This window comes from Gouania willdenowi, chromosome 8 (genome assembly GCF_900634775.1).
Source record: "Gouania willdenowi chromosome 8, fGouWil2.1, whole genome shotgun sequence".
Taxonomy (NCBI): Eukaryota; Metazoa; Chordata; class Actinopteri; order Blenniiformes; family Gobiesocidae; genus Gouania; species Gouania willdenowi.
Window position 1 is genome coordinate 10,012,338 of NC_041051.1, and position 26,393 is coordinate 10,038,730.

Here is a 26,393-nt window from a genome sequence, read left to right on the forward strand (position 1 = left end):
CCTTTGTGCGTCGCTCAGTAGATTTTAATCTGAACAGTGCAGAGGTCCTGTATTGCAGTATTAATTGTCACCACAAGAGGTCAGTAAGTACCTATAGTTTTATAAAACAGCAGGATTCTGGAAGGGGAAATTCCAAGTATATCATATTTTTTCCTAAAAAGATATTCCAGTAGATTATCGGCTACGACTCATAATTATTTTTCTTTTTAACTATCCATGAAGAAGTTTTTTAACCTTTTAAAACCGAGCCATGCTAAATAAATCTGTGTCATGTCGGAAGCGCAAACTGTAATAAAAATTACATTCAAATGTAACAGTCAGAGGCTTAATCACTAAGTATTTATATTATATAGAATAAAGAGCGATTTTTGGTTCGCACTTTTTTTGCAATTATTTTTCCAAAATCGAATCTCTCTCAAAAATATAGGAAAAATGGGATTACTTTTCACAAGTCCACAATAGTGTATAAAATGTTTGGCCTTTATGATTAAAATGTAGAACAAATCTCTGTGTTTCCTGTATTTTAGCTGCACTAACCTGGTCCAGAGGACACTGTGTAATATGCTGTAATAGGCAAACGGCTGCTTTAGAGGCCACGCCCAGTTCATCTCATGCTCGCTTGCCACTGGATCAATTCCTTCCCTTTGGGGCGGGAGTGTAAGGTAATACTCTTAAATGATTGGCTCTTTAAACCTTCAATCTGCATTCCATGTTTCTAATTGGCTGTTTGGGGGAGAGGATTAAAGTGAAAACGCCCTGCTCACTATGAGCTACAATGGAGACTCAATAGGAGCTAGTTCTGGCTCGAGCTTTAAATTTAAAGGAATGTGGAAAAAATAGATTTTAAAATACGAGTAGCTTGTTCATTCTTTTCTGTGATAGTTCCACATCTGACGGAATCAAGGTAAACTATTTGTGAGCAGGATAGCGAACTGTCTACAAGTGTTTTTTTGCTCGTCTACGGCTAAAACGTTATGTAGCCAGCTAATCTCATTTATCCTGTAAAGCCTGCCATCATCCAAGAAAACCATAAAGTCTGCACCACAGGTACGTCCGAGCAGTCTGTTTACCGCTACTGCCAACTTATATTTACTCATTGGTAATGACTATGTGAATATCACTAACGTAGCAGATAAATCTGGGTCAGTGTCTTTGCCATGTCCGGTAATGGAATCAGACGGTCTGAACCTGTTCTTGCTGAGTCCACCTGTTGGTTTATGGTTCACAGCAATGACCGAGTACAAACTGGTGGTGGTTGGAGCAGGAGGTGTGGGGAAGAGTGCTCTCACCATCCAGCTCATCCAGAACCACTTCGTAGATGAGTACGATCCAACCATCGAGGTGAGGAACCATCACCTACCTCCTCTTCCTGATCCACACAGGTTGACACTGTACTGAAGTACAAGAAAGTCATACATAAAATACTCAAACACAAGTTCAAAGTAACTCAATTTAATAGTACTCAAAGTAAAAGTTCTTGAAATGACTGTTCAGAGGTTTGGGAAACACTCATGAAAGCTCAACACATCCACTAGTACACTACAGAAAAAAGACACGAGAATAATTCATAATGTTTGGTTTTCGAGAACACACAAATTCCTTATTCCTACAATGTAAAATTTTACAATTCTGTGACACTGTAACATTTAAAACTGCACAGATTTTATACAAAGCTATAAAATAATCTACTGCCATAAAATATCCATAACATGTTCTTCGAAGGAAGCGTCTCCTAGAATGTGATACATATTCATATACCGGCATTCTATCTATGCTTAAGATGACGTTACCAGAAGTCACGTGACCATTACGTGCGGTTAGGGTTAGTTAATCTGTAACGTTGTTTAGGGTTTGGGTTAGTTAGTCTGTAACGTAAGTTAGCGTTAGTTAGTCCGTAATGTAGTTGACGTATTAATTAGGGATATCCGGTACAACTTTTTCAGTTCCGATATGATACCGATATTGTGTATTGGCCGATAACGATATTGATCCTATATCAGCATGAATCATACATGCTTTTTTTTCTATTTTTTTTTTTAAATAAAAAAATAATAATGACTTATTTTGTAGTGTGGAATGTTAGAAAAGGCTTGATTAAGTGATGTTAGTCAAACAGAGATCAATAGTCAGCAACAATAGGTATGAGAAAAACTGAGCCATTTATTATTAACCAATTGGTTACATGAATTTTAACCTTCAACATAATATCTACAGCATTCTACAACAAAATAAGTATAATGAAAAATGACTGGGGGGGGGGAATAATAATTTTTAAAAAATCGGAAAATCCAGAAATTTGAATTCGATATCCGTTTTCAGGCTAATATCGGACCGATATCGGATCGGGACACCCCTAGTATTAATACAAACGGAAGTACAAGTGCGTAGCCCCTCATTGGCCAGTTTAGGTCATGTGGTGCACCCATCACGTGACCTAAACGCCAATAAGGGGAGTTGCGTATGTCTAGAATGCCGGTATATGGATACGTATTACGTATTGACAGCCACTGCCTAGGGTTAGGGTTAAAGTTAGTATTGTATTAATACGTGAACTACGTTACGGACTAAATAATCCTAATCTACGTTACGGACTAACCTTAACCCAGTGATATTGCTAGGTACGCGTCCTGCGTCTCTGACGCATAAAAATCTGAAAGGACGCAGTAAATCCACTACCCATGTGTCCCAGGGATGCATCTCATTTTTCCCATAAAAACGCATTGTGAACAACTTATGTTTAAAATCACAAACTAGCAAAACAAACCTAGCCGTCAGCGGACCCCTTTACGCATTAACTCAGCGCACACATGATCCCATTGAGTACATGCTAGTTTAGCCAACTAGCCAGTTAATGTGGATTTCATTTCAAAATGTTTCCTGGGACCGCTTATTAAGTGCACCGCCCTCCCCCCTGAAAGCTTGGTCTGTTTCGTGTAGTGCAGCGGTGCTCCGTGAAAACGTGATCAGCTTTAATCATCTTCACCTGCTCAGTGTTTGAACTGTTGTGTCTGGTTAACTAAGAATAACTCAGTGCGTGTTGTTAGTTCTTTTTATTCCAGCCTTTTGTCCGTTCCTCATAGATACACATTCACAGTCAGCAAGCTACCTCAAGTACAACCGTTTCAGTGGGAACTTCGGTTTACAAAATAAAAGTCCGTTGAGCAACGTTATTAGAATGTTACGTTCTAACAACATCTCTTCAGAGCTACAGAAGATAATATAATTTAAGTTAGGTTATTTTAAACTGAGTTGATCAAAACTTAATCATTAAACCTGATCAGATTCAGTAAACCATTGATCCCTCAGAGGAAATTGGGTGACATTAATGCTGTTCTCATACAATTTTCTATGATATAAATAATTAAAAAGGAGCTGTGAGACTAATAATGTCACTACAATTTATATCTACCTTTTAATTGTATCTTACTTTATTTTTTACATAGATTTTTTGTTTAATTATGAGTTTTTTTATTTATTCGTATTTTGTTTCCTCACAGGAGTTAAAAACTAAAATTTTCTTTAAAAAATTATAAATATTTCTAAAAAAATAAATAAATAAAGTAATTTAAAAAAAATAAAGTGGAAAACAGAATTTGGGAAAAAATAAAACGGAATTTGTGGTGTACATAAATGTTTGACTGATGATGATATACATATGGTTTTTTGTTGTAATGAGTTGTGTCTTTGTTTTAAAATATTAAATACAAGGAAAAACTGTTGATTGAAATATTGTTATATTTCCTATATTTCCTAATAAACAATATGTGTATTTATTCTCAGGCTCTAAGTCTAGCTACATTTATGAACTCTAACACTGGGCAGTGTGGGTAACAACATAATGGGTAGAAACCCCAACCTGAACCAAAGAAAGTGGCTGAGGTCAGCAGTTTATGCAGAGACCATGAAATGGGGAAAAAAAAAAAAATGATAATCACAAAAAATAATATTTTACTCAGTAATGGTTGGGTGTAGAAATGTAGTGAATTACTTTACCTCTTTTAAAACATAAGTACAAGTAAAACTAGTATCAATAAAAGCAACTCTTACAGTAATGCGAGTAAAGTACTTGTAATCCATTACTTTCACCTCTGCTGATCCAGTCTAGCACAGATTGTGAGTTCAAAGTTCACACAATCTCAAGAATTAAACCAATTAATCACTTGTGTCAAGGCCCAGGGGCCAAATCTGGCCCTTTAGAGCATCCAATTCAGCCTGCAGCAGCAGACAGAAAACATCATGTAAATTACCAAATAATTCAGTTTTGGCATTCTGAAATTCAGAATTTTAGTGAAACTCCACAATATTTTTAGGGGCTCACAGTTTCCCCATTCTTGCATCACAAGAATATAGTCATTTTTATTTGCAAATTGAGGAAAGAGCTCTAAATTTGTCCAATTATCATGAAATTTCACACAAACAATTCCACAAAACTCCTCTAAATAAGACAAAATATGGTTAGAAAATCAATAAGTTGTGAAGTGAAGATTCTGCAGGGACTGATATTGAAAACTAGGGCACAATAATGTTAAAATTGCTCTTTTTTCCCCCCCAACCTAAAATCTGCAGCCAACTTGAGATCAAACTGGTCCATATTTGGCTCCTGAACTAAAATGACGTTGACACCCCTGCAATAAATATTCATATTATGACCTTTTTGTTATAATGCATTAAATGTGAACATCACATTTTCCCACAATGCTTACAAAATTGTCAACAAACTCGACTCAGAAAGTGAAATTACCTCAAAGTATCTTACTATATTTATTATATTTACCAGACATGTCCAGACCACAGTGCATCCCAAGATTCTTAATTATTACCTGGCATGAAATCTGCTCTGTCATGTTCCCACAATAGTAGCCAACAGTAGTGCTTCTGATTATTAGTGCAACTTTGTGTTTGAAAAATAGAATAAAATAAAATTGAAAAGCATTGACTCTGGTAAACAAAGCAGTAGATTTTGTTATTTTTGTTGCACACGAGTTGAAATGTACAGACACAAGGCCTGCATATAGACTGTACACTAATATACAGTTTATTTCAACTGTTTACTGTTAAAACAATGCTGTCGTCATTGAAAGCAATCTTTACAATACCTTACAATTACACCATTAATCATGTGTTGGAAGCCTTTTCAGACTGATTATTTTATTGTCTTTTAGACAATATGTGTTCACAGTAAAAACAGCAAATAAAAATGTCTAGGATGGTAAAACAATATAACTGGAGGGGGGAAAGAATGCACACTTTAAAGTTGCTAAATAAACAGTTTAAGTTGTGAGCATAAAGTGACAGTAATTTACATTGAATTGAATTAAATATTAATTGTACTGATGATTTTGGACATACATGAATATTAGTGTAATACAAATATTGTACAATAAGTCCTAACTGACAGTTTTTCTTAATTATTTATGACTTTTCTTACTTTTGCAAAGCTTTTGTTTGTTTTAATCAAAGGTGTGTTTGTTCACTGCCTTATCCTGGCAAATAAAAACAAAAAAAAACTGTTATGTTCAATCATGCCAAACTTCTGACTTGGTTCTTTGAAAGCTCTGGCTTTCTTTTCTAGACCGATATATCGGCCGTCTGATTAATCGGGCCGATATATGGACTTTTTTCATTATTGGCCATTTTTTTAAAAAAAAAATGTATTTAGCACTTTAGAGTAGCCATTAACGGAAAAAAGAAAGAACTTAAAAAAATATGAATTTACAACAAAAACAAAAAGTAATGATAGCATGTGCATGGGAGAGGTAGAAGCCGATAGGCTTACAAATAAAAAGTCAATATAATAGGATATAAAATAATAGTGCCTGATCAAACATCCTTAATAGGATAAGGATTTTTGTTTTACTTGGTTGTGTACGAGAATATTTAAAGTTCAATAAATGTTAAGAGTTCTATTGGTGTTTTTTATTTAATTTCTAATATATACATTTATATTATGAGTGTTTCAATTGTCTTTCATAATCAATGTCCTTTTAAAAAAAAAAAAAAAATAGTATATCGGCTGGCTCGACCTGTATTCTTTTCTCTTCTCACTCAACAGAAATATTATATATTAGAGCCAGGGTATGAAATTAGAAAAATATTATGGGGGAAATTTTTGCCCCCTAGTCTAAAAAATGTGCATTTATTCTCCCCCTGTACTTAAGTCAGTTGCTGCGCGCCTTCATCCCAGTTACACACTGTGAGTGGAGCAGTCCTAAAATGTGGGTGTTCTAATTTAAATCTGCCCTAGCGCGCATTCTCCGGTGTGCGTAAGTCCTTTTCCTCTTACGCACTTCTAACCCTGGAATAAGTGCAGCGCCCCAATAAGGTGAACCATTAGATTGCACTAGAAATATGAAGCCACGCGGACTTGTGCGTCGGGCAGCAGCAGATGTGATCACTCAGCTGCGGCTGTGCGATTAATTAAAACTCTGACAGACGCAGACTTCTGTTCACGTTGGTCACAGTGATTCAACTATTTTCATACTATGTCCAACGTAAAGTCACAGTTTGATCCACTACAGAGTGAAACAAGCTGTCATATGCTGATGAGGATGGACCACAAACTGTTCATACACGTATTTCAATGAGGTTCAGCTCAGGTCGCTTTAAACTATTTATATTTAAAACTGCTTAATATGGAAGCCAATAGTTGTGCTTCACTGCAAACATCCCTCTGTATTAAAGCAGAACGCTCTGAGGCAGGGTTATTTCCTCATGTCTCCAGAGCATCTAACTCGGTCACACAATGATGATGATGATGATGAAGGAAAGAGATTTGAACTGTGACTCAGTCACACTACAATAATCTGATCAAATCAACCTGTTACATTGTTTATCAATGAAGGCGTTTCAAATTAAAAGTGAACTTTATAATTTTCATAGATTTCAACGACATTTACAAGCGTTGGGAAAACTCCATGTCCCGTGATTTCTAGACAGCTAAAAAAAAAAAAATGACATCACCGCCTCCTTTACTTCAGCCCGGCTTCATTCACAGACTACGCCCTTTTGGTCTCCTTACGCACGGTGGGCGTGTCAGCAGCCTGGACCGGAGAATACGCGTAGGAGAGAAGCGCGTAACTGCAGGAGCGCCAAAAAGCGTTTAAGTCCAGACGGGAGAATAGAGCCCTAAATGAATTGGAGGCCATGGAAAAATATGTAGTTGGATACTTTTATAGATTAAGATGCACAGTAGAGATGAAAGGGAAACTATAAATTTATTTAGCTGTAAATATTACAAAAACAAAACCTTAAAAACAGCAATGCAAACAGAAGTTTAATAGACCTACAGTTTCTAAAGAAATTGAAAAATATAAAAAAACAATTCCCAACTCAAAGTAACTTTACAAACACAAATAAAATTGAATACATCACCACTAGAATCAGATTCAGTAATAACATTTATCTGCTGAGTGACTCAAAGAGCTGATATTTTATACCATATATTTGTTCAAGGGACATTCTTGGCTAAATTCAGGGCCAAATAGCCCGTGGCCCTCGCTGATGTCCGACACTGATTTAGAGCAATGTTTAATGTGATGATGTTGCTAACATTGATTGATTCCATGTTGTAGGACTCGTACAGAAAGCAGGTGGTGATCGATGGGGAGACGTGTCTGCTCGACATCCTGGACACTGCAGGTCAGGAGGAGTACAGCGCCATGAGAGACCAGTACATGAGGACAGGAGAGGGCTTCCTCTGTGTGTTTGCCATCAACAACACAAAGTCCTTTGAGGACGTTCACCTCTACAGGTAGGAGGGGCTTATCAGTTGTCATAGCAACACTAACCAATGTTAGGAGGAAGCAGGTTCAATCACAAACTGGGATGGTTTCTGTGCTGCTTTTTAGTACAAATACTGACTGGTAAAGGTCAGAGAAGCAGCGTAAATAGAATATGAAGTATAGGTGTAGGGCCTTGTAATTTACACGTTAACAGAATCAACCAATAAAATCGGAATCCACTGTTAAATGCGAAAAGCAACAGAATGCTGCTCTTATACATCTTTATATGATTATATTATGAATAATTAAAAATGAGCCGTTAGAATAATCCATGTCTGTATAGTGTATATCTACTTTTTTTTAATTACAGTATAGCTTACACATGGTTTTTATTTGTAATTTTATCTTGACATACATTTTTGTTTAATTATGGTTTACTTTTTTTAAATTATTTTTACCGGTATTTGTTTCCTGACTGGAGTTGAAAAGCATCATTTTCTGAAGAAAATGATGAAATATTTAAAAAAAACCAGAGAAATATTCTTTTTAAAAATAATGTGGGGGGGGGGACTACATTTTCTAAGGCTGTAAGAGTGCACAGTAGAGGAGAAGTTGAGCAGGGTGGGGGTCAATTATAATTGTAATCACGTAATTGATAATTCATTAAAATGGTCATGTAATTGTAATTAAAAAATCTGTTGCTGTTGTAATCATAATTGAGTTCAGATAATTGACTTGGTAATTGTAATTGGTATGAAAATTTTATCATCCCTCCATAACAGCCTTTGGATCAAATCTGACACTCTTAACGTGAAACAAAACAAAATTGAATTATAAAAAAGTATTATATAATTAGTAATAATGAAAGAGAGGAAATAGTGATCGTCTAGTTCTTTTAGGTTTAAGACAGCAAACTCAGTCAACTCCTGTATCTCGGCTACTCTGGCCCCAACGAACACCTTAAATTTGCAGGACTGGGAATGTAGCCAGGTTAGCACAGTAGTGGAGTCTGACCACAACATGATGCGCTCAACCTTCAGGGTTAGTTCCTTCTTAAGGACTTGTGCCATCTGTGATGCTGCAAGTGCTGCACAGAGCTCCAAGCGACGGATAGAATGCAGACGTTTTGGAGCCACTCTGGAACGAGCAAGAATGAAGGAGAGGTGAATGTGGCCTTTGGCGTCCTCTGTTCTCAAGTAGGCTACGGCCCTGTAGGCTTTCTCAAAAATGTGCACCTCACGGACAGCGTTCTTTAGGTTGGTGTCTGTAGGCACATATGCACGTGTCTGTAGGCACATATGCACGTGGAAAGGTGAGGAGAGGGAGGGACTCAAGCTTTTCCTCCCATTCAGACCAGGCCTGTAGGAGTTCTGATGGCAAGTTGCAGTCATCCCAACCACGCTGTTTGTCCCAAAGCTGTCGGACAATAAGCTTTGCTCGGGTGGTGAAGGGTAACAGGTAGCCCAATGGATCATATTGGGATGCTAGCACTCGATAAATGTTTCTCAGGGTGGGTGCCTCATAGGTTATCGGCCGGTGTTTGTAGCCTAAGAAGTCTAGTTCCCAGTTCCAGCTGAGGCCCAATGTTGACTCCAGAGGGCTGGACTTATCTTGTGCTAGCCAGAGGTCAAGGCTTTCTGATCTGGACTGTTGAGGCAGGTGGCTCAGGGCAGTGGTATCGTTGCAGGCCCACTGACGTAACTCAAAGCCTGCAGAGGCCAGAAGCTCTCTGAGCTGGTCAACAAGTATCTTGGCTTCCCTTGGTGTAGGTACACTCTGTAGGCAGTTATCCACGTAGAAGCACTTCTCAACCGAAAATCTCAGGTCGTCGAGAGGTTGGGTGTGGTCGAGAACATGGAGCTGTAGGGCATAAGATGCACAGCAGGGGCTGCACGTGGTGCCAAAAGGTAAGACCTGCCACTCAAATATTTTAGGAGGCTCATTCATTTTCAAGTCACGCCACAGGAACCTTAGCAGGGGGCGATCTTCAGCTAAGGGGCGTACTTGGTGAAACATTCCCTTGATGTCTCCACTGACTGCTATCGGATGTTCACGAAACCTCAACAGGACTCCAAGTAGGGAGGCGCCAAGGGTAGGGCCAGGAAGTAGGTACTGGTTCAGGCTCTGTCCAAGGTAGGTGTGAGAACAGTTGAAAACAAGGCGATTCTTTCCATTATGACTGACAAGGTGATGGGGGATGTACCAGACCTCTTTGGGTGGGGAGTCCTCACTGACTTCACGCACCACTCCTGCAGTAATAAGCTTTTGCATTTCCTTCTTATAGGCTTCTGCTTGTTCGGGGCGCTTCTGGAGTCGCCTTTCGGTACTACGCAGCTGTGGCATGACTGACTCTTTTGGTGCGTGAAGCAGGGGCATGTCTGCGTGACGAACTATTGGTGTAGCATACCTGAGGACACCATCAATCTCCACCCGAACAGTATTGGCTTTAAGACGTGCGACAGCCTGCTGATCCTGCTTAGACCGCGTAACCTCTTTCTCTGGTCTGTAAGCTACTGTATCTACTTGCCATAGCCTTTCGATGTGCTTGTACAGTTCATCTGGTGGTGGCGTTGTTGAGGTGAACAGACACTGCAGGGCCAGTTAGCCGCCCCATGCCCTGGATAGGGCCCTGAAGGGTCCACCCAAGTCTGGTGCAGACTGCTGCTGGGCCACCAGGTGGGCCAAGTCTGACGGGCTCCACCGGAGTTGTGAGGTGGGGATGGTCATAAGGATGATAAGGAGTGATGGTTTGGCTTCTCTAAAGGCAGGTATAGGGATGCCACGTAGGTGCTTAAACTTCCTATGAAGGCGGTCGATAGGGTAGGTATGAGGAGCTAGGCTGAGGCGACAAGCTGTGAAGGCACGATCAATCTTATAGCTTGTCTGAGGATTGGCAGCTGAGGAGATGCTGAAAGACACAGTATGTCCCTTAAGCACCTGAATATCTTGGCGGACAGTCCGTAGTGGAAGATCTTCAGGGATGCCCTTCATACCTAGAGACTTAGCTGCATCTGGTAGAAGCATAGTCCTTTCTGACCTTGAGTCTCGATCTTTAAAAGCTAAAGACCAAGTCAAAAACCTTGGTGTTCTGATTGACTCAGATCTTACATTCAGCAGTCAGATCAAATCTATCACAAAAACAGCCTTCTACCACCTAAAGAACATCTCCAGAGTGAAAGGTTTAATGGCTCAGAAAGATCAGGAGAAACTGGTCCATGCTTTTATCTCCAGCAGACTGGACTATTGTAATGGTCTTCTGACAGGAATCCCCCAAAAGAGCATCAAACAGCTACAGCTGGTTCAGAACGCTGCAGCTCGGGTCTTAACCAGAACAAAGAGGTCAGAGCACATTACTCCAGTTTTAAAGTCTTTACACTGGCTCCCAGTCAGCCTCAGAATAGACTTTAAAGTTTTGCTGCTGGTGTATAAATCTGTGAATGGGTTTGGTCCAGAATACATCAGTGACATGTTAGTCAGGTATGAACCCAGCAGGTCTCTCAGATCTATGGACACAGATCAGATAGTGGAGCCCAGAGTTCACAGTAAACATGGTGATGCTGCTTTTAGTTGTTATGCTGCAAAGAAGTGGAACAAACTGCCAGCGGAGCTGAAGTCAGCATCCAATGTGAACATTTTTAAATCAAAGTTAAAGGCACTTTTTTTCTCTACTGCATATGATTGAGAGAGAGATTTTTTGTCATGTTGTTGATGTAATGATGATTTTACTGATGATTTTAATTGATTTTACTGATGATTTTAATTGATTTTACTGATGATTTTAATTGATTTTACTGATGATTTTAATTGTTCTTATTGATTTAAATGTTCTTATTGATTTTAAACAATTGAATGTTTTATCATGTAAAGCACATCGAGTTGCCTTGAGTATGAAATGCGCTATATAAATAAATTTGCCTTGCCTTGACCCATCGTCGAGGATCGCGAAGGTGTCTAACGTCTGCTCTCCATAATGCACAAGCACCGGAACAATCTTTAACAAGACCCGATTCTCTGCTCCAGGTCGGTCGAGGTAGAGCGAGTCGGAGGCTGAGCTGGTTAAGCAGCTCTCTTCCTTTGCTGGTGCGTTACTTTTCTCTGGTCTCAGGTTTATCTCGTGGAGGGCCAGGAGGTGTTTTCCCTGACAGATGTTGCAGGGTTTCTTCAATGTGCACTGGGCTGCCTGATGGGTTCGTGCACAGCGCCAGCACCGTCTGTTAACCTGGATCCACTCTCTGAGCTGGTCTTCGGACAATTTAGAAACATTGCTACACTGACTCAGGTAGTGTTCATTACTATCACAGTAGGCACAGTAGACTTTACTCTTGGCTTTAATATTAGCTGAACTCTCTCTTTGATACAAGGGGGTAGTCTTTGAGGCTTCTCCAGCACCATGCAGGACTGTCACTCTTTGTCGTGGAGGGCGTGAATCCATTCGCACGTTCTGCCTTTGTTTGGTGCTTCTTCCCATGGCATGGCTGTCGAAATCCTGACACCATGACTCATAGCGGAGCCATTCTGATAAATCGATTAAGGAGTGGGTAGCCCCAGGCTGCCTGAATTGGTAACGACGGAAGTCAGCACGTTGTTCGGCAGGTAGTTTGCTTAAAAGTCGAGCTACATGTGAACCACACTTCAGTTCAACATTCCCTTCTGGACCTAAGGTTTGCAGCAGTCCCACTAGTGATTGAACTTGGAGAGAGAACCTTTGGAATGCTGTGATGTCACCACGCTTGAACTCGGGGGCTTCAAGGACGTTAGCTATCTTTCTTAAGGCAAGCTGATGTGGTTGGCCGTATTTATCATGGAGAGCTGTCATAGTGTCAGTATAAGGGTTTGGCGAGTTCAGATAGGCATCAGCTATGAGCTTAGCCTCTTCTAATCTCAGGTGGTCCACTAGTACTTGGTACTTAAAAAGCTCTGTAGAGTTATGTGGGAGAAGGTTCTCTAGTGCGATCCGGAGCCTCGTAAATTCACTGGGATCTGGATTAATGAATTTAGGAATGGTGGGTTTTGGGCCTCTATACACTATTTCAGATATCAAAGGCTGCTAGTAGGTTTGCATAGGGTAGGGGCGCTGAACCGAAGGGTGTGCAGGTGAGTAGGTCGGTAACTCTGGGTCAGAAGCAGAGGCCATGAACTGGGGATATGGCTGTAGCAATGGTTGAGGCTTCCTTGCCAGAGGATGAGGGGGTTGAAGGGTGTAATAGGTTTGGCTTCTATCGGGCTGTTGCTGCTCCACTTTCAGGTTGTGCATGTTTCTATGCAAGTCTTCATAAGGCTCAGGCCACGGTGGAGGTTCAGGCCAGTCCTCCTCCTCCTCCACTGCAGCTTGAACAGGTTGACTTTTAGGGGGTGCAGCGCTGGTTAGTGGACACTGGTGGGTGCAGTATCCTGAGGCTGGGCTATGAACTCCACCTATCTCTGTTCTCAAAGAGCGAGCTGTCTTGAGTAACTTTAATCTCGTTTCTGGCTTCCTGAAGTTCCTTTAAACCTGACTGGAAAGCCTTTTGTGATTGGAGCAGTTTAGCGTTCTCCTCTTGGATAGCTCTGATCTCTGGGTAGCGTGAGTCCTCGTATCGGGTCCTTTGGTAGGAAGGTGAATATCCCTGTTGAGTGTCGATCTCAGAGTATTGTCTACGGAAGTGGCTAGAGGCTAGCTGAGGAATCTTGTGTTGAGCAGCACCCTCATAACGGCTACCGGAGCGAGTCTGAGGTGGCTGGAGGGGGGTCATCTGGACCGGACCCTCCCATGCGAGGTGTACTCTTCTCTCAGGGCTAGGAGATGGTAAGTCCCACTGAAGCTGTTCTCTTGGATTATATCCTGCATAATCGACTTCAAAATCTTGTTATCTATCAGGTAGACGTGTTCGCCGCTTTGGTCTCACATCAGGGTCCATCTCTCCTTGGGGGTCCATCCTGGGTGCTGTCTATCCGGCTCGAAGGACCATTGAAAGAGAGGAAATAGTGATCGTCTAGTTCTTTTAGGTTTAAGACAGCAAACTGAATGGGGTGCTGATCAGGGCACAGGAATGAAGAGATGAGACGTCGTTTCTCTTTAACTGGGATGTGTTCCAGCTGTATTTTATTCTCATTAACAGCAGATTAAATGCTAGTTGTTGGAGTAGTTCTAATATTGTATAGTCTGTAACAAACATGAGAAAAATAAACAATTATATGTAAAGCAAATACAAAGCTGTGAACAGCTGATATAAGTAACATTCTGTTACATCAACATAAAAAAAAGGCTCAATTACTCCAAATTATCTCTAATTTATAAACAAAGTGGAAAAAAGTGACCCACATTCACTCTTCTGTATAAATGAAGCTCCACATTTAAACTGAATCAATGTGCAAGGTAACAGCACCCTCTCCTGGCCAAAAATATTATTGAACAGATTTCCCCCAGCAGTTATAACAGCAACGTGAACTCCGACACGGTAAACGGTGTTACATAAGTGGGTTAGCATGACATCATCATAGCTGTTAGCCTATACACTTATTAACATAGCATGAACTTAAAACATAAATGGTGACTTCCTTTCTGGTCATGGACTATAGACAAACTGGAGCACACGGGAACAGGAGTAAGAACTGCACACAACTCGGAAGAACGTTTTAAAGGACAGGAACTAGTTAAATATCCGAATCAGGCTCGTACTTGGACGACTACCCAAACTAAACTACTGGTCACGTGCACACTGCTCACTGACACCGAGTGCCTCTTAAAGAGGCAGGCACTTAAATCAGAGCCTTTTAAACAAATAATATATGTATTTTATAAATATAATATTAAATTATGTAATATTAAAAAACACATATATAAAACAAAATATTTAACAGAATAAAGTTAAATTGTAATTTACTTTTATCCCTCCCATGACGTGTATCAAGTATGCAAAATATAAAACTTTTTTTGGTTTGTTTTTTGTTTGATTTGGGTTCAAGACACTTTGAGAATTACTGCATATTGTTAATGGCACTTTTATCTGAAAAGAAATGTGAAAGGGTTTTTTTTTTTTTTGTTCTTCATTTGATTCCTATTAAAAACAATTGTTAACCGGAGGGTCGCCGGTTGAAGTCCCACTGCGGACCAAAATACGGGTTGTTCTGGTAGCTGGAGGCACCAAACCCCAACACTGCTTCAGGGACTACAAATGAGAAATAGCCCTTAGGCTAATTCTGGCATATTTACAGAAATTTATATTAATATGCACAAAAAATACAAGAAAAGACACTTAGATCAGAATGATTGTATGGTAATATAGGCAACAGAGTTTAATTTTTTAATATTTTGTGTTGCTGGTGTGCCTTGGGATTTTTTTAATAATGAAAATATGGCTCAAAGAAGGTTGAAAAACACTGGTCATACCAGGAAAAATCACATTTGTTGTTGTTGTCTTCTCAGAGAGCAGATCAACCGTGTGAAGGACAGTGACAGCGTCCCCATGGTGCTGGTGGGTAACAAGAGTGATCTGAGCACCCGTACAGTAGAAACCCGTCAGGCCCAGGAGTTGGCCCGGAGCTACGGGGTCCCGTTTGTAGAGACCTCCGCCAAAACCAGACAGGTACAAACAAACTGCAACATGTGTGTTTGATACATTAAAGATGATAGTGCTGTGTGCTAGGGATGTAACGATTAATCGTAAGGCAGTTAAAAATCGATTCATATGTATCACGATTCATATTGATACTCTGAAAATTGAATCGCAGTATTTTTTTAAACAGCAGAAGGCGCTATATATTTATCCTTCTCTTGTCCAGAAGCGGAGGCGGCTGGCGGAATCTCCTCCTACTCTTTCTGGCTGCCTTCTACTCTTAAACATGTTCATAAATGATTCCTTACCCCTTTAGCACCGAAAGAATATCTGTAATATTACGTGAATATCTGTAAAAGTCTGTTTCCTGCTTTCTCTACTTCTCAGATCATGAAAAGCACAGTTAGATGATGACTGAGTGCATCCTAAACAAGCCACACTACAGAACTCACTCACACATGCTGTCCCTTAGAGGAGAAAAGACTACATAATATACAGTATATTGTTCAGCTGTTTGTAAATAAATGAGCCTGTGTGGCATTTTGCATCTGCAAATTTACCCCAGAATTGTCTCCCTGGAAAGACTTTATTTGAGTTAAAAATATTGATTTATATCGACATTTTGAGAAAAAATATTGAGAAATGACTTTTGGTCTATATCGCCCAGCCCTACTGCTCAGTTATTTTATTTAAACTAGATTTATATTTGAGAAAGTGAGTGTATAGAATTGTTTTAGATTGTGTGGTGTTTTAATTTGAAAAAAAATAAAAATTTAAAAATATAATTTTAATCAGTATTTTTTTATTTTTTAATCAATTACTCGACATATCGGGCAACCCCAAGGTTGAAAAACACTGCACTAGAGTCACTTAAGGCTGCGCTGCTCTTTAATAGCTTAATAATTGCAGTAAATAAGTATTTTAGGTTGAAAGTGATTGAGTTTCTTCTGTCTGTGATTGGCAGGGTGTGGAGGAGGCTTTTTATTCACTGGTCAGAGAGATCAGAAGATACAAGGAAACCAACCGCAGCAACAAGAAGAGCAAGAAGAACACTCAGAGACGATGTATTATACTATAGCAAACCACACACTGGCTGAAAGCTTCCCTCAAAGCTCTCGTTTCTTTAACGCACACAGCTTTTCGTCTGTTGGCATGGAAACCACAGCAAAAAAAAAAAAAGAGAAATGGGGCATTTATATTAGTGAGTTTCTACTAACCACGGTTTAACCATTGACGGACAACAAGTAATCACTATGATTAATATGTTATGGTTTTGTTTATTCAGACAACTTTTTTCAGGAAATGTAATTTGATCTCCTGACATGTTTCCATGTTCAACTGCCAGTCTTCTTTAGAGGTGTCTGCTGATCACTTTGATGCATCCTTGACTCCCGCATAATTCCAGCAAGTTAATTTTGTCTTGCTGGAATTATTACGACAAAGTCAAGAAAACATCAACGTGATCAGCAGATGCCTCTGAAGAAGACTGGCAGTTGACAGTCGAAACATGTCAGGAGATCAAAAAAGTTGTTTTTTAATAATATTTTATGGTTTCTTTTTTCTGACAACTTTTTATTTTTCAAGAAATTTACTTTGATCTCTTAACATGTTTTGACTGTCAACTGCCAGTCTTCTTCAGAGGCATCTGCTGATAGCTTTGATGTTTTCTTGACTTGTGCGGCGTAATAATTCAGGCAAGACAAAAATAACTTGCTGGAATTATTATATGGAAGTCAAGGACACATTAAAGCAATCTGAAGAAGACTGGCAGGTGACAGTGGAAACATGTCAGATCAAATTAATTTCCTAAAAAAAAAAAGGTTGTTTTTGAATAATATTTTATTGTTTCATTTATAGAGACAATTCTTTTCAGGAAATGTGATCTGCACGTTTCAACTGTCAACTGCCAGTTTTCTTCAGAGGCATCTGCTGATCGCTATGATGTGTCCTTGACTTCCGCATAATATTCAAGCTTTTTGTCTTGCTGGAATTATTATGCAGCGGTAGTCAAGAAAACATTAAAGCAATCAGCAGATGCCTCTGAAGAAAACTGGCAGTTGACAGTCAGATCAAAGTAAATTACCTAAAAAAAAAAAAAATTTAAATGTTGTCTATTACCATATTGTTGGAATTATTACGCCAAAGTAATGACTGTTTTAAGAGGAATTTAACATTTTTCTGTTCCATCACCTGTACGTTCTACATCAGTCACATGTTTACGGAGACTTTGCCTGGTCAGTATTTCACTTTACTTTCTTAACAACCTAAAATTTTCATTTCAAAATATTTTCATGAATTTTGATCCAATGTTTTGTCCATCACGAAACACTAATATACACTTTATTTTGGAAAGTCGATGAATTTAAAATATCCCAATAGTTCCCAGTTTGTAAACCTCAAGGTTGTGTTTGAGTCTCCTCAGTGCACTTTACTGATGTTTGTGTCATACTTACACAGGAAAGGAGTTAAATTAACACCAAAGCCTCTAAATTTGACAGATTTAGTATTGAGATAGTTGTAAAAAAAAATAGACAGTGGTCGAGTAATTTCAGAGCAAAGGCTAATTTTATTTTTTTTTAAACTACATTTCTTGTTTAATACTGTCACCCTAAATGTATTAAGAGTTTCACATTCCTCATTCCATTTCATCGTTGGTTCAGTGCTTTTGTTTCATGAGTTAACTCACAGGTAATTGTTCTTTGCTGTGGTTCGAACCAACAGGTTCTTAGTTTGATTATCACGGCTACATGTTGCACTGTTAATGGATTTAGATATATGAACCATCTATTAATGACAAATTATTTAGCTTTCACATGCTGTGTGGCTTAAACTGTTCACTAAATGGCTTTTAGGATGAATAAAAGCTTTTTTTTTTATTTTGATACACAAACATTAAAAAGGAGCAATGGAAATATTTTACATTGTACTGCAGTATTTTTTCCACTTTTCTGCGTTTGAAAGATCAACAGTGATAACTGTCACTAGAAAATCAGCAGTGGCTTAAAGAAGCAAATAGTGAGGTGCAAAGGTTTATTTATCTAACATTTCAACCCTCCCCTCTGACAAAGCATATTTGATAACATGATGCAGCAGAATGAAGCAAGACAGGAGGGCTGAAAAGTTCAGATGTGGACCATCCCACGCACTTTGCTCTAAAAAGAATTCTGTAATTTTTTTTACCAATTGTTCAGTAATGATTGAATAGGCACACTGTACATTTTTAGTTTGATCGAATCAATACTTTCTGAGATATGGACAAATTAGTGAGTTGTGTATGTGTTGATTTTCATGCATTCTTATTTTTATTCCAATACCTCAGGAACTATATCACACAGGAAACACTAATTTGGCACAGTAATACACCTCCACCTACTCTCTAAGAATATATAATAAAATCCACTATACATCCTATGTGCTGGACATGTCAGACCCTCAAATTTAGAAAAAGGTTTGTTTTAATTACAATCCCACATGCAGTTACGAGCCAATGAAAATAGTAAAAAAAAAAAACATTTTTAAAAAGTTTTTTTTTCAGATTTCAAGAGACTGTCACCCAAGAACCAATGTATTAAACTGACTAATCGTTAGTGATCTGAACAGTCTATGTATATAACTCAAAGCTGATCAGATTACAGGGAGCTGAGACGTATGCAAAGATGTTTGACCCTGAAACCCCAACAAAGTTCTTTCCACCAGATAAGGATGTATAGCAAATCTTTTTCTATATTCTGAAAGTAGGTGGAGCTGTATTACAATACCAACATTCAGTTTCCTATGTGATGTAGTTCCTGAGATATTAGAAGCTGAAAATGGAAGAAATATAAATAAATAACTCAAAAAGTACCGGTATTCATCCGCTCAAACTAAAAGTTTACAGTGTGCCTATTTAATAATCATGGAACAATTATTTAAAAAAAATTCCATAATTGTTTTAGACTGAAGTGCGTGGGATGTCCTGAAAATGTGTTGAATAGACATGGAATGGAACACATTTAAATGGGCAGGCAGGAAATAATTCCCCTTAAACATGTTTGAAAAAACTCCAGTATATAAGAACAAAGCCGAAATGATATTTATTTCCCCTTTTTATTTTACAAAATACAACTAGATGTCATTTTATTCTTAGAAAAGATAGAAATAGTGTGAATATGTTTTTTTTGTGTTTGTTTTTTTACAGCACCAGATGTCAGCGACAGTAAATGAGTGTCAGTTTATCTACAATAAGGCACACAGGCCTTAACAGTTTATGTCTCTCTCACCACCCAAAACGAGACACCAGCTTGCTTTGATCGTCCAAATCCTTCTGGACCTTCTTCCTCATGTAAAAGATGGGACAATCCCGGCTGTAGAGGAGAGAACACACCACTGCATTAGATGCTTACTGACAGTCTACAGCACGTGTCAAACTCAAGGCCCGGGGGGCAAAGCCCGGCCGTTTCTAGCATCCAATGTGGTCCACAGGAGAAAGTAAACATATCAAAGGAAACATAACTCATATGTAAATTAACAAATAATCCAGTTGTATATTTTTCAGTCCCTCTAAATTCAATCAAACTCTACAATATTTGCAGCACTCACAGTTTTTTCATGTTTCTATCACATGATGGCAGACATTTTAAATCCCAAAATGTGGAAAAAAAACCTAAATTTTTTCAGAATCCTGCAGTTTTCCACAAAAATTCTCCAAATTAAATAAGAAATTGGTACAAAATGAAGGAAATTTAAGTGTAGATCCTGCAGGACTGATATCTGTCACTTATTGCTCTGAGATTTACATATTTGATATATCATTTAAATGTGGAAGTGCAAACAAGGGCACATTAAAGGTGCAGTCTGCAGCCTCTTATAAAAGTGACTGTCATATTTGCTAAAGCTGTCACTATGTAAGGAGGGCTTTACATCAAACTAGTAGTTCATGTGAAAAAAACACACTCATTGAGTCCCTCATGCAGCCTTTGGCAGATTGCCAGAATGCACCATGACCGAGCAAAAAAAACCAATCAGAGCCAGGATTGTGTTTGATGGACTGTCTGACAGCTGATACTCCCAGGCCCCGCCCCTTTCCCGGGCTGTAGCGCCGTCTTTTTTTTTTTTTTTTTTTTTTTACAGTGTATGGTCTGGAGGGGTAGAAGATGGAATTAGTGAGTTTTCTGCTTGAAAGGTAATTACTGCTGCTTGATTTACATTATGTTTGATTTGTAATTGTTACACTAGAACTCTGTGGTGCATGTGTTGTTCATGTGCACGCAGCAGCTTCAGTGTGGGCTGCTGTAAGTGACACTGTGTTGTTACTGCTGCCGCTGAGGTGTGGAACATTGAGAGAGAGGCGCTGCAGTAATATGCTTTTAACAGAGTATGTTATATTACTGTGATGTTGCTGTCGGACTAACGTTAGCTTGTTAGCGCCTCTGAGGGAGGGATTTTGGAAAGTTTGGAGGCGGGGCAAGAGTGCAGCGGGAAGGGAGGGGGAGAGAGGGATCTGAGAGTTGCGGACTGCACCTTTAATGTTGAAATTACTTGTCTTCCTGCCTAAAATCCTTGGCCCACTTGAAATCAAATTGCTCTGTATTTGGCCCCTGAACTAAAATGAGTTTGACACCCCGGGTCTACAGGATAGGTGAAGGTGTTTTAATGTACCTGGTGCAGAGCACGTCCTCGTGTAGGGAGCCTTGACAGCGCTGACATTGAGTCCATAGACGAGAGAAACGCTCCTCCAGTGTGTTCAGGTGAAAGATCTGAAGGAGAAAAAAAAAAAGTTTCCTAAGACAAAGGTTTGAATGGAGTTTCTCTGATTAAAACATTAGTTTTTTTCTCCACACACTGATCAGTTGTGAGAATATCACCACCTGCCCTAAATGCTGCCATAATTCGCACTTGACAAGTTTATCCCACCGATAAATGAATTAAATCCAAGTATAACTCATAAATTATCAAACATTTTCCATCTGAGAAGGAATAAAGTTTCTATTTGCAGTGCAGTATTTGGCACACAGCCAGAGAACATCTGTTCAGATCCTCAGGTTTGCTCATTATTATGCTGGTCTACCGGACTAAAAACACAACTCACTTTGTTGTTCTTCTTGTTGTGTACACCAGTTAAAATCGCTACTCGTGTTATTTGTGAATGGATCGGGCTGAAATTTGGGAGGTATAATCTATGGATGTGTACGCAACGAAGCTCGGATTTTTGATTTGGGGCCAGGGGGGCCCTAAAAGAAGAAAAAAACCGAAAGTCGATTTCTCAATTGTTTGCGAGTCAAATATTACAACAGTTGGCACATACCAATATATGAATGGGGCCCATTACTCCATATGTGCCACGGATGCGGCAGGGGGCCCCATTTTTCAAATGACTACTCCTCAGTGACGTGCCGTCAGGGTAGGCAAGGTAGGCAGTGCCTACCCAAGGGTGAATTGATATTTTGATTATTTAATTATTATTATTTATTTTTTTTCCATTTCCAATAGCCTACAGTACCTATAAGTTTGAAAGTGTCCGCATTTTGTGCGTTTCATAGCCCAAGTTACTAAACAGTGCTGTTTCCTGGAACAGCTGCACAGTCTTTTTTTTTTTTTCGCTCCGCTGTAAGGCAGAGGGAGGCCACGCCCCCTCCCAAAGGCACGTCGCTCCTCTGCCTCCGTTCTCATTGTGTGATTTTATGTGTTTGCGCATGCGCAGTCAGGTCCCCAATGTGACATCAATTTACGCGTAAAGGCAGCGTAGAGAGCTGCCTTTGCACGTAACTGCGCTATGCTAAATGCTATACGTAAGTTCACAGCACATTAGTGAATAGATGACACGTGACTGCTGCTGCTACGTTCTCTAGCTAGTGGGCGGGATAACACTACAGTGTGGATGACAGCGCTAGAGATGATAGAGAAACTTTGTTTTGAGGAGAAACGACAGCTTTTAAAAGATGGAGACCAACACCTGAGCTACCAGACCTTCAGCAAAGGTAAGGTCAGAACATGTTTCATACATTCTACAGTGAATGGTACAAAAGGAAGGATTGACTTTGTGGATGCTCCTCACTGAGGCTGTTCTAAGTTGTCATTTTCTCCGTGTTTCTGTGTTTCCAACACAAACAACAGATTTGCTGTCGCGTCATGAGATACATCTTGTTGGGAGAGTATGGAGGCTATATTAAATAATTGTTTATGTTTCTTTAATGGTGTTTATGATGTTGATTTTGTTAGATGGCTAAACACTTGTTCATGTGGATCTTACTGGGTTTTTTCTTTCTTATTATGAATTTTATATTTTGATAAGCGCATTGAGATGACTGTTGGAAATTGCTTTATACAAATAAAATTGATTTGAATTGAATTAACACTTGACAGCAGAAACATGAAATTGTCATTGGTGGTCTCGATTTGCAATGTGCCTACCCAGCCCTAGTGGTCACGGCACATCACTCCTACTCCTCCATTAATGCTTGTTGAATGAGGCTGTAATTTGACATGGATATTCTATGAGCGGATGTCAAGAGCCTATCTGAGACATTTTTGAAAAGGGGGGATGGGGTTCAGCGCCGAATAGCACCGTAGTTCATCAGAACTTGTTCTAACACATCAGGGCCCTCATTTATCAACCTGGCGTAAGTCTGAGTGTCCATTGTGTCGTACGACAGGACCAGCGTGGGATTTATGAAACATTCGGATCTGACCAATCCCAGCGCACCAATGATCAGGTGCTGATAAATGCGGCGGCAGAATTCAATAGTCATTAACATGTTCCGCCCTGAAATATTTCAGGTTCAGAGGCCCCGCCCACTGAGGTCAAACAAACATTTCCAAGAAAAGAAACGTTTCCGAGATAAAAAAAAAAAAGAAATAGGCATTCTCACAGCTGAGGTGTGTTTTTTGGTCGTGTAAAAACTAGAATTTAAGGAGCTAGTTTTAAACACTGTGAAAGAGAATAACGGAGACACTGAGCAGCGCTTCCGCATTTGATCACGACAATTCTTTACATTTTAGTCAAGAAAAAGTGGACGAGTCAGGCCGGCGATCTGTTTTTGATCTGTTCTGAATGTGTCTCTGCTTATGCTTCAATAACAGCTGAAGACTGTTTAATAATTTATTCTCAGAGTCAATGATCAATGCTGTCTCGAGTATCTCACGACGAGGTTTCCCAGTTAATCATCATCATCCACCTTTGCCCTCTGTGGTCATAATGCAATATAATGTGATCCATTCTCTCCTCACCTCTTTTTGGTACAGCTCAGACTCCTTTTTCTTACAGAAATCACATACAGCCACTGGAAAAGCAAACACACAAAAGCTCAAGGAAAAGGTAGACGAGCCCACAAACAATTTTTAGCTGTTAGTCTTAAAATGATCCTCATTGTGTGTTTTTATGCCAAGTTTATGTGTTTTATTGTGCTGAATGTGTTTTATTGTGCTGAATGTGTTTTATTGTGCTGAATGTGTCACTGTTGTGGCCGTGTCAAAAAAATAAATAAATTCTGTCACTGCTTCAGGAAGGACAGTAAAGTCTATCTATTCTATTCAAACAGTTATTTAAAAAAAAAATGAACACACAAAGCTGTATATTTTCTTCAAAACAGTTTGAAAACTTGCAAAGTGAGTCCATTGGAAGAACTCTCACGCACCGTCTGTCTTTAACACAGCTTTGCAGCCGATGCAGGTGCTTCTTTTCTGGGCGAACGCCATGAGACCTCCGACCTTTGAGGTGAGCACAGTCTTACAGCGAGTGTGGTCGCCCTCTGTAAAACACCAAGAAAACCAGAGCCACATCAAAGATCCTGTGAAGCCGTAACTGGTCAAAATAAGTCATAAAATAAATGAGACAAAATCAAAAAACAGACGCATATAAATAAATAAAAACTGGACAATATCATATGAATGTTAATGAAAAAAAATTAAACAAACATTTGAATCCAACAATATTAACTACTTTTCCACCCAAAAACCACTTTTTTTCTTACTGCGAAACAAAACAATATCATAGTATAAAACAGACATGGGCAACTGGCGGCCTGAGGGCCACATGTGGCCCTCGCTCTCATTTTGTGCGGCACCCAAAGTAAACGCAAAATAATATTTTCAAAAAACCTACGAAATTACAGAAATATACACTAGAATGACTCCAAAACACAAACAATGGCAACAAATAACATGAAATTACAGAAATATGAGACAAAGACACAAAATGACAACAAAACAAAAAACACAAAATTACAGAAATATACATGAGACAACTACACAAAATGAAAAAAAAAAAGACAAAATTATAGAAACACAACCAAAACATAAAAACGAATACACAAAAAAAGGAAATGAGGAAAATGACTCAATGACTTTAAAATCACAGGTAAAAACACACAAGACAACAACAAAAAGTGTAAAATGAGAGAAAAATACACAAATGGACCACAAAAAAACTAACTTATAAATGACCAACAACACAAACTCATTGTTCTTCCCTGTATTAATGCTCAGATTGGTCATTTATCTAAATGCTGACTTGACTGTTTATAAAGTGGCCCTAAGATCAGACAATCACATTCTCGTGGCCCTGCTGTGGTAAAAGTTTCTTACCTCTGGTATAAAAGGTTCAATAAGAATAAAACACTTTCTATTTGTCTTTTTTTTGCGTGTGTGTGCGTGCGCTTACTAAGCAGGACACTCTCTGCCTTGCTCTCTCCCAGGATGGGCTCAAAGATCCTCAGCAGTGGTTTAGACAGCTGCTGCTCCAGGTAGTATTGTGTGTCAATGGGAATGTTGTTTTCTAGGACGTAGATCGGGTCCTAAGATAGAACGGTTCTTAGATTAGCACTCAAAAGGTGTAAAAAAAAAAAAAAGATGCAAGGATATTAAAATGCGCACCTCTGACTTCATGTATGCAGCTGCACCTTTCGCAGCCTTGATGATGACGTAAGGAACTCGATCTCCGAGGTTAGGAGCACTGCCTGCATCTCTTTTCCTCATCCTGTTAAAACATGATTGAATTATTTTTGTAAGAAAGGAAAGTCAAAGAATACACGATAACACTTTTAGTTTTCTACATAAAAGCTGACAATACGCTGTCATTATTATCACATGACACCTGTCATTAGCATGAATAAAGTGTCATTAAGGCTGTCATTAAGTGTCCTTCGTTACCCAAACCCCTAACTATCTGATGAGTGACCAGGAACAAGTGAACACTAATGGCAGGCGTCGCCCCGCGCCTACCTTTGATTCCCAATCCCATTTTTTCTCAAACAGGGGGTACGTGTACCCTTAGGGGTACGCAATGGCACTACAGGGGGTACTTCAGAGAGAGAGAGGTAAATTAACAGATGAAAGCATTACAAATACAGGGGTTTTATAATGTTCATTATCATTATCATTTTTAACTAAAAATAAAGATGTTGGAAATAATCTTGATTAAATCATGAACTGAAAAGACAACGGTCAGTCTTGGTTCCACACCAGGCTGGAAATGATAAAACTATAGAAACAAACCTATTCACTAAATACTGTTTCATTCCACTGATTTACAAAATGAGCTCCTCTATAATATGTGTCATCACTTATTTATTCCATCATTACGTTCTATAGTTGTTTTTTTCCATAATATTCTGAACTAAATGTTGTACTCGGACAAAGGGGTTACTTGAGAACCACTGCCCTATGTAAATGGGAGGCTTAGAACTCCCTGGGGGGGTCTCGTCTTAAAACAACATTCCTTTACAACCCCACTAGATCTCTCCACCTAATCCAAAAAATGCAAACATAGCTCCAAAGGTGTCATAATTTAGCGAACGACAGCTAATGACAGCCTTATGACACCTTATTAATGCTAATGCCAGATAATGACAGTATAATGTCAGCCTTATGTATAAAACTTCCACTAAAGTGTTACTGAAGACGTTTCAGCCGTAGAGGAAACGGACCTTTCTGCCAGCTCCACGTGTGCCTGTTTGCCCGCGTACTCTTGGGCGGTGCGCGTCAGCTCTTTAGTGATGACCAGCTGGCTGATGTCGATGCGATTACACAGCAGGTCTGAGATCACCTCTTTGGCGTGGTCCACCGCTCCCCGTGGATCTCTAGGTCACATGGAACAGGGCGAGCAGTTAATGTGGCAGAAACCAACCTGGACTTTCTATAGGAAGCTGAAATAAAAAGCTTA

The 26,393-nt window shown here is 39.2% G+C and overlaps 2 protein-coding genes across 2 annotated transcripts in view; one reads left to right on the forward strand and one right to left on the reverse strand.

Annotated features, from left to right (window-relative positions):
• The first annotated feature begins 764 nt into the window (after positions 1–764).
• LOC114468872 (GTPase HRas) lies at positions 765–16,472 on the forward strand. Its single transcript, XM_028456007.1, has 5 exons — positions 765–1,047; positions 1,229–1,341; positions 7,572–7,750; positions 15,127–15,286; positions 16,221–16,472. Exons 2-5 carry the CDS (start codon positions 1,231–1,233, stop codon positions 16,332–16,334), a joined length of 564 nt encoding a protein of 187 aa, XP_028311808.1. The 5' UTR covers positions 765–1,047; positions 1,229–1,230; the 3' UTR covers positions 16,335–16,472.
• A 1,254-nt stretch (positions 16,473–17,726) lies between these two features.
• pold1 (polymerase (DNA directed), delta 1, catalytic subunit) overlaps positions 17,727–26,393 on the reverse strand; it is a 28,885-nt gene continuing 20,218 nt past the window's right edge. The window contains exons 21-27 of the mRNA XM_028455975.1: positions 26,158–26,310; positions 25,106–25,208; positions 24,894–25,026; positions 23,869–23,982; positions 23,462–23,514; positions 20,894–20,991; positions 17,727–19,599 (exon numbers count right to left, since the gene is read on the reverse strand). Of these exons, the coding sequence (XP_028311776.1) occupies positions 19,512–19,599; positions 20,894–20,991; positions 23,462–23,514; positions 23,869–23,982; positions 24,894–25,026; positions 25,106–25,208; positions 26,158–26,310 (742 nt within the window). The 3' untranslated portion in view covers positions 17,727–19,511. The remainder of the gene's footprint in view (positions 19,600–20,893; positions 20,992–23,461; positions 23,515–23,868; positions 23,983–24,893; positions 25,027–25,105; positions 25,209–26,157; positions 26,311–26,393) is intronic.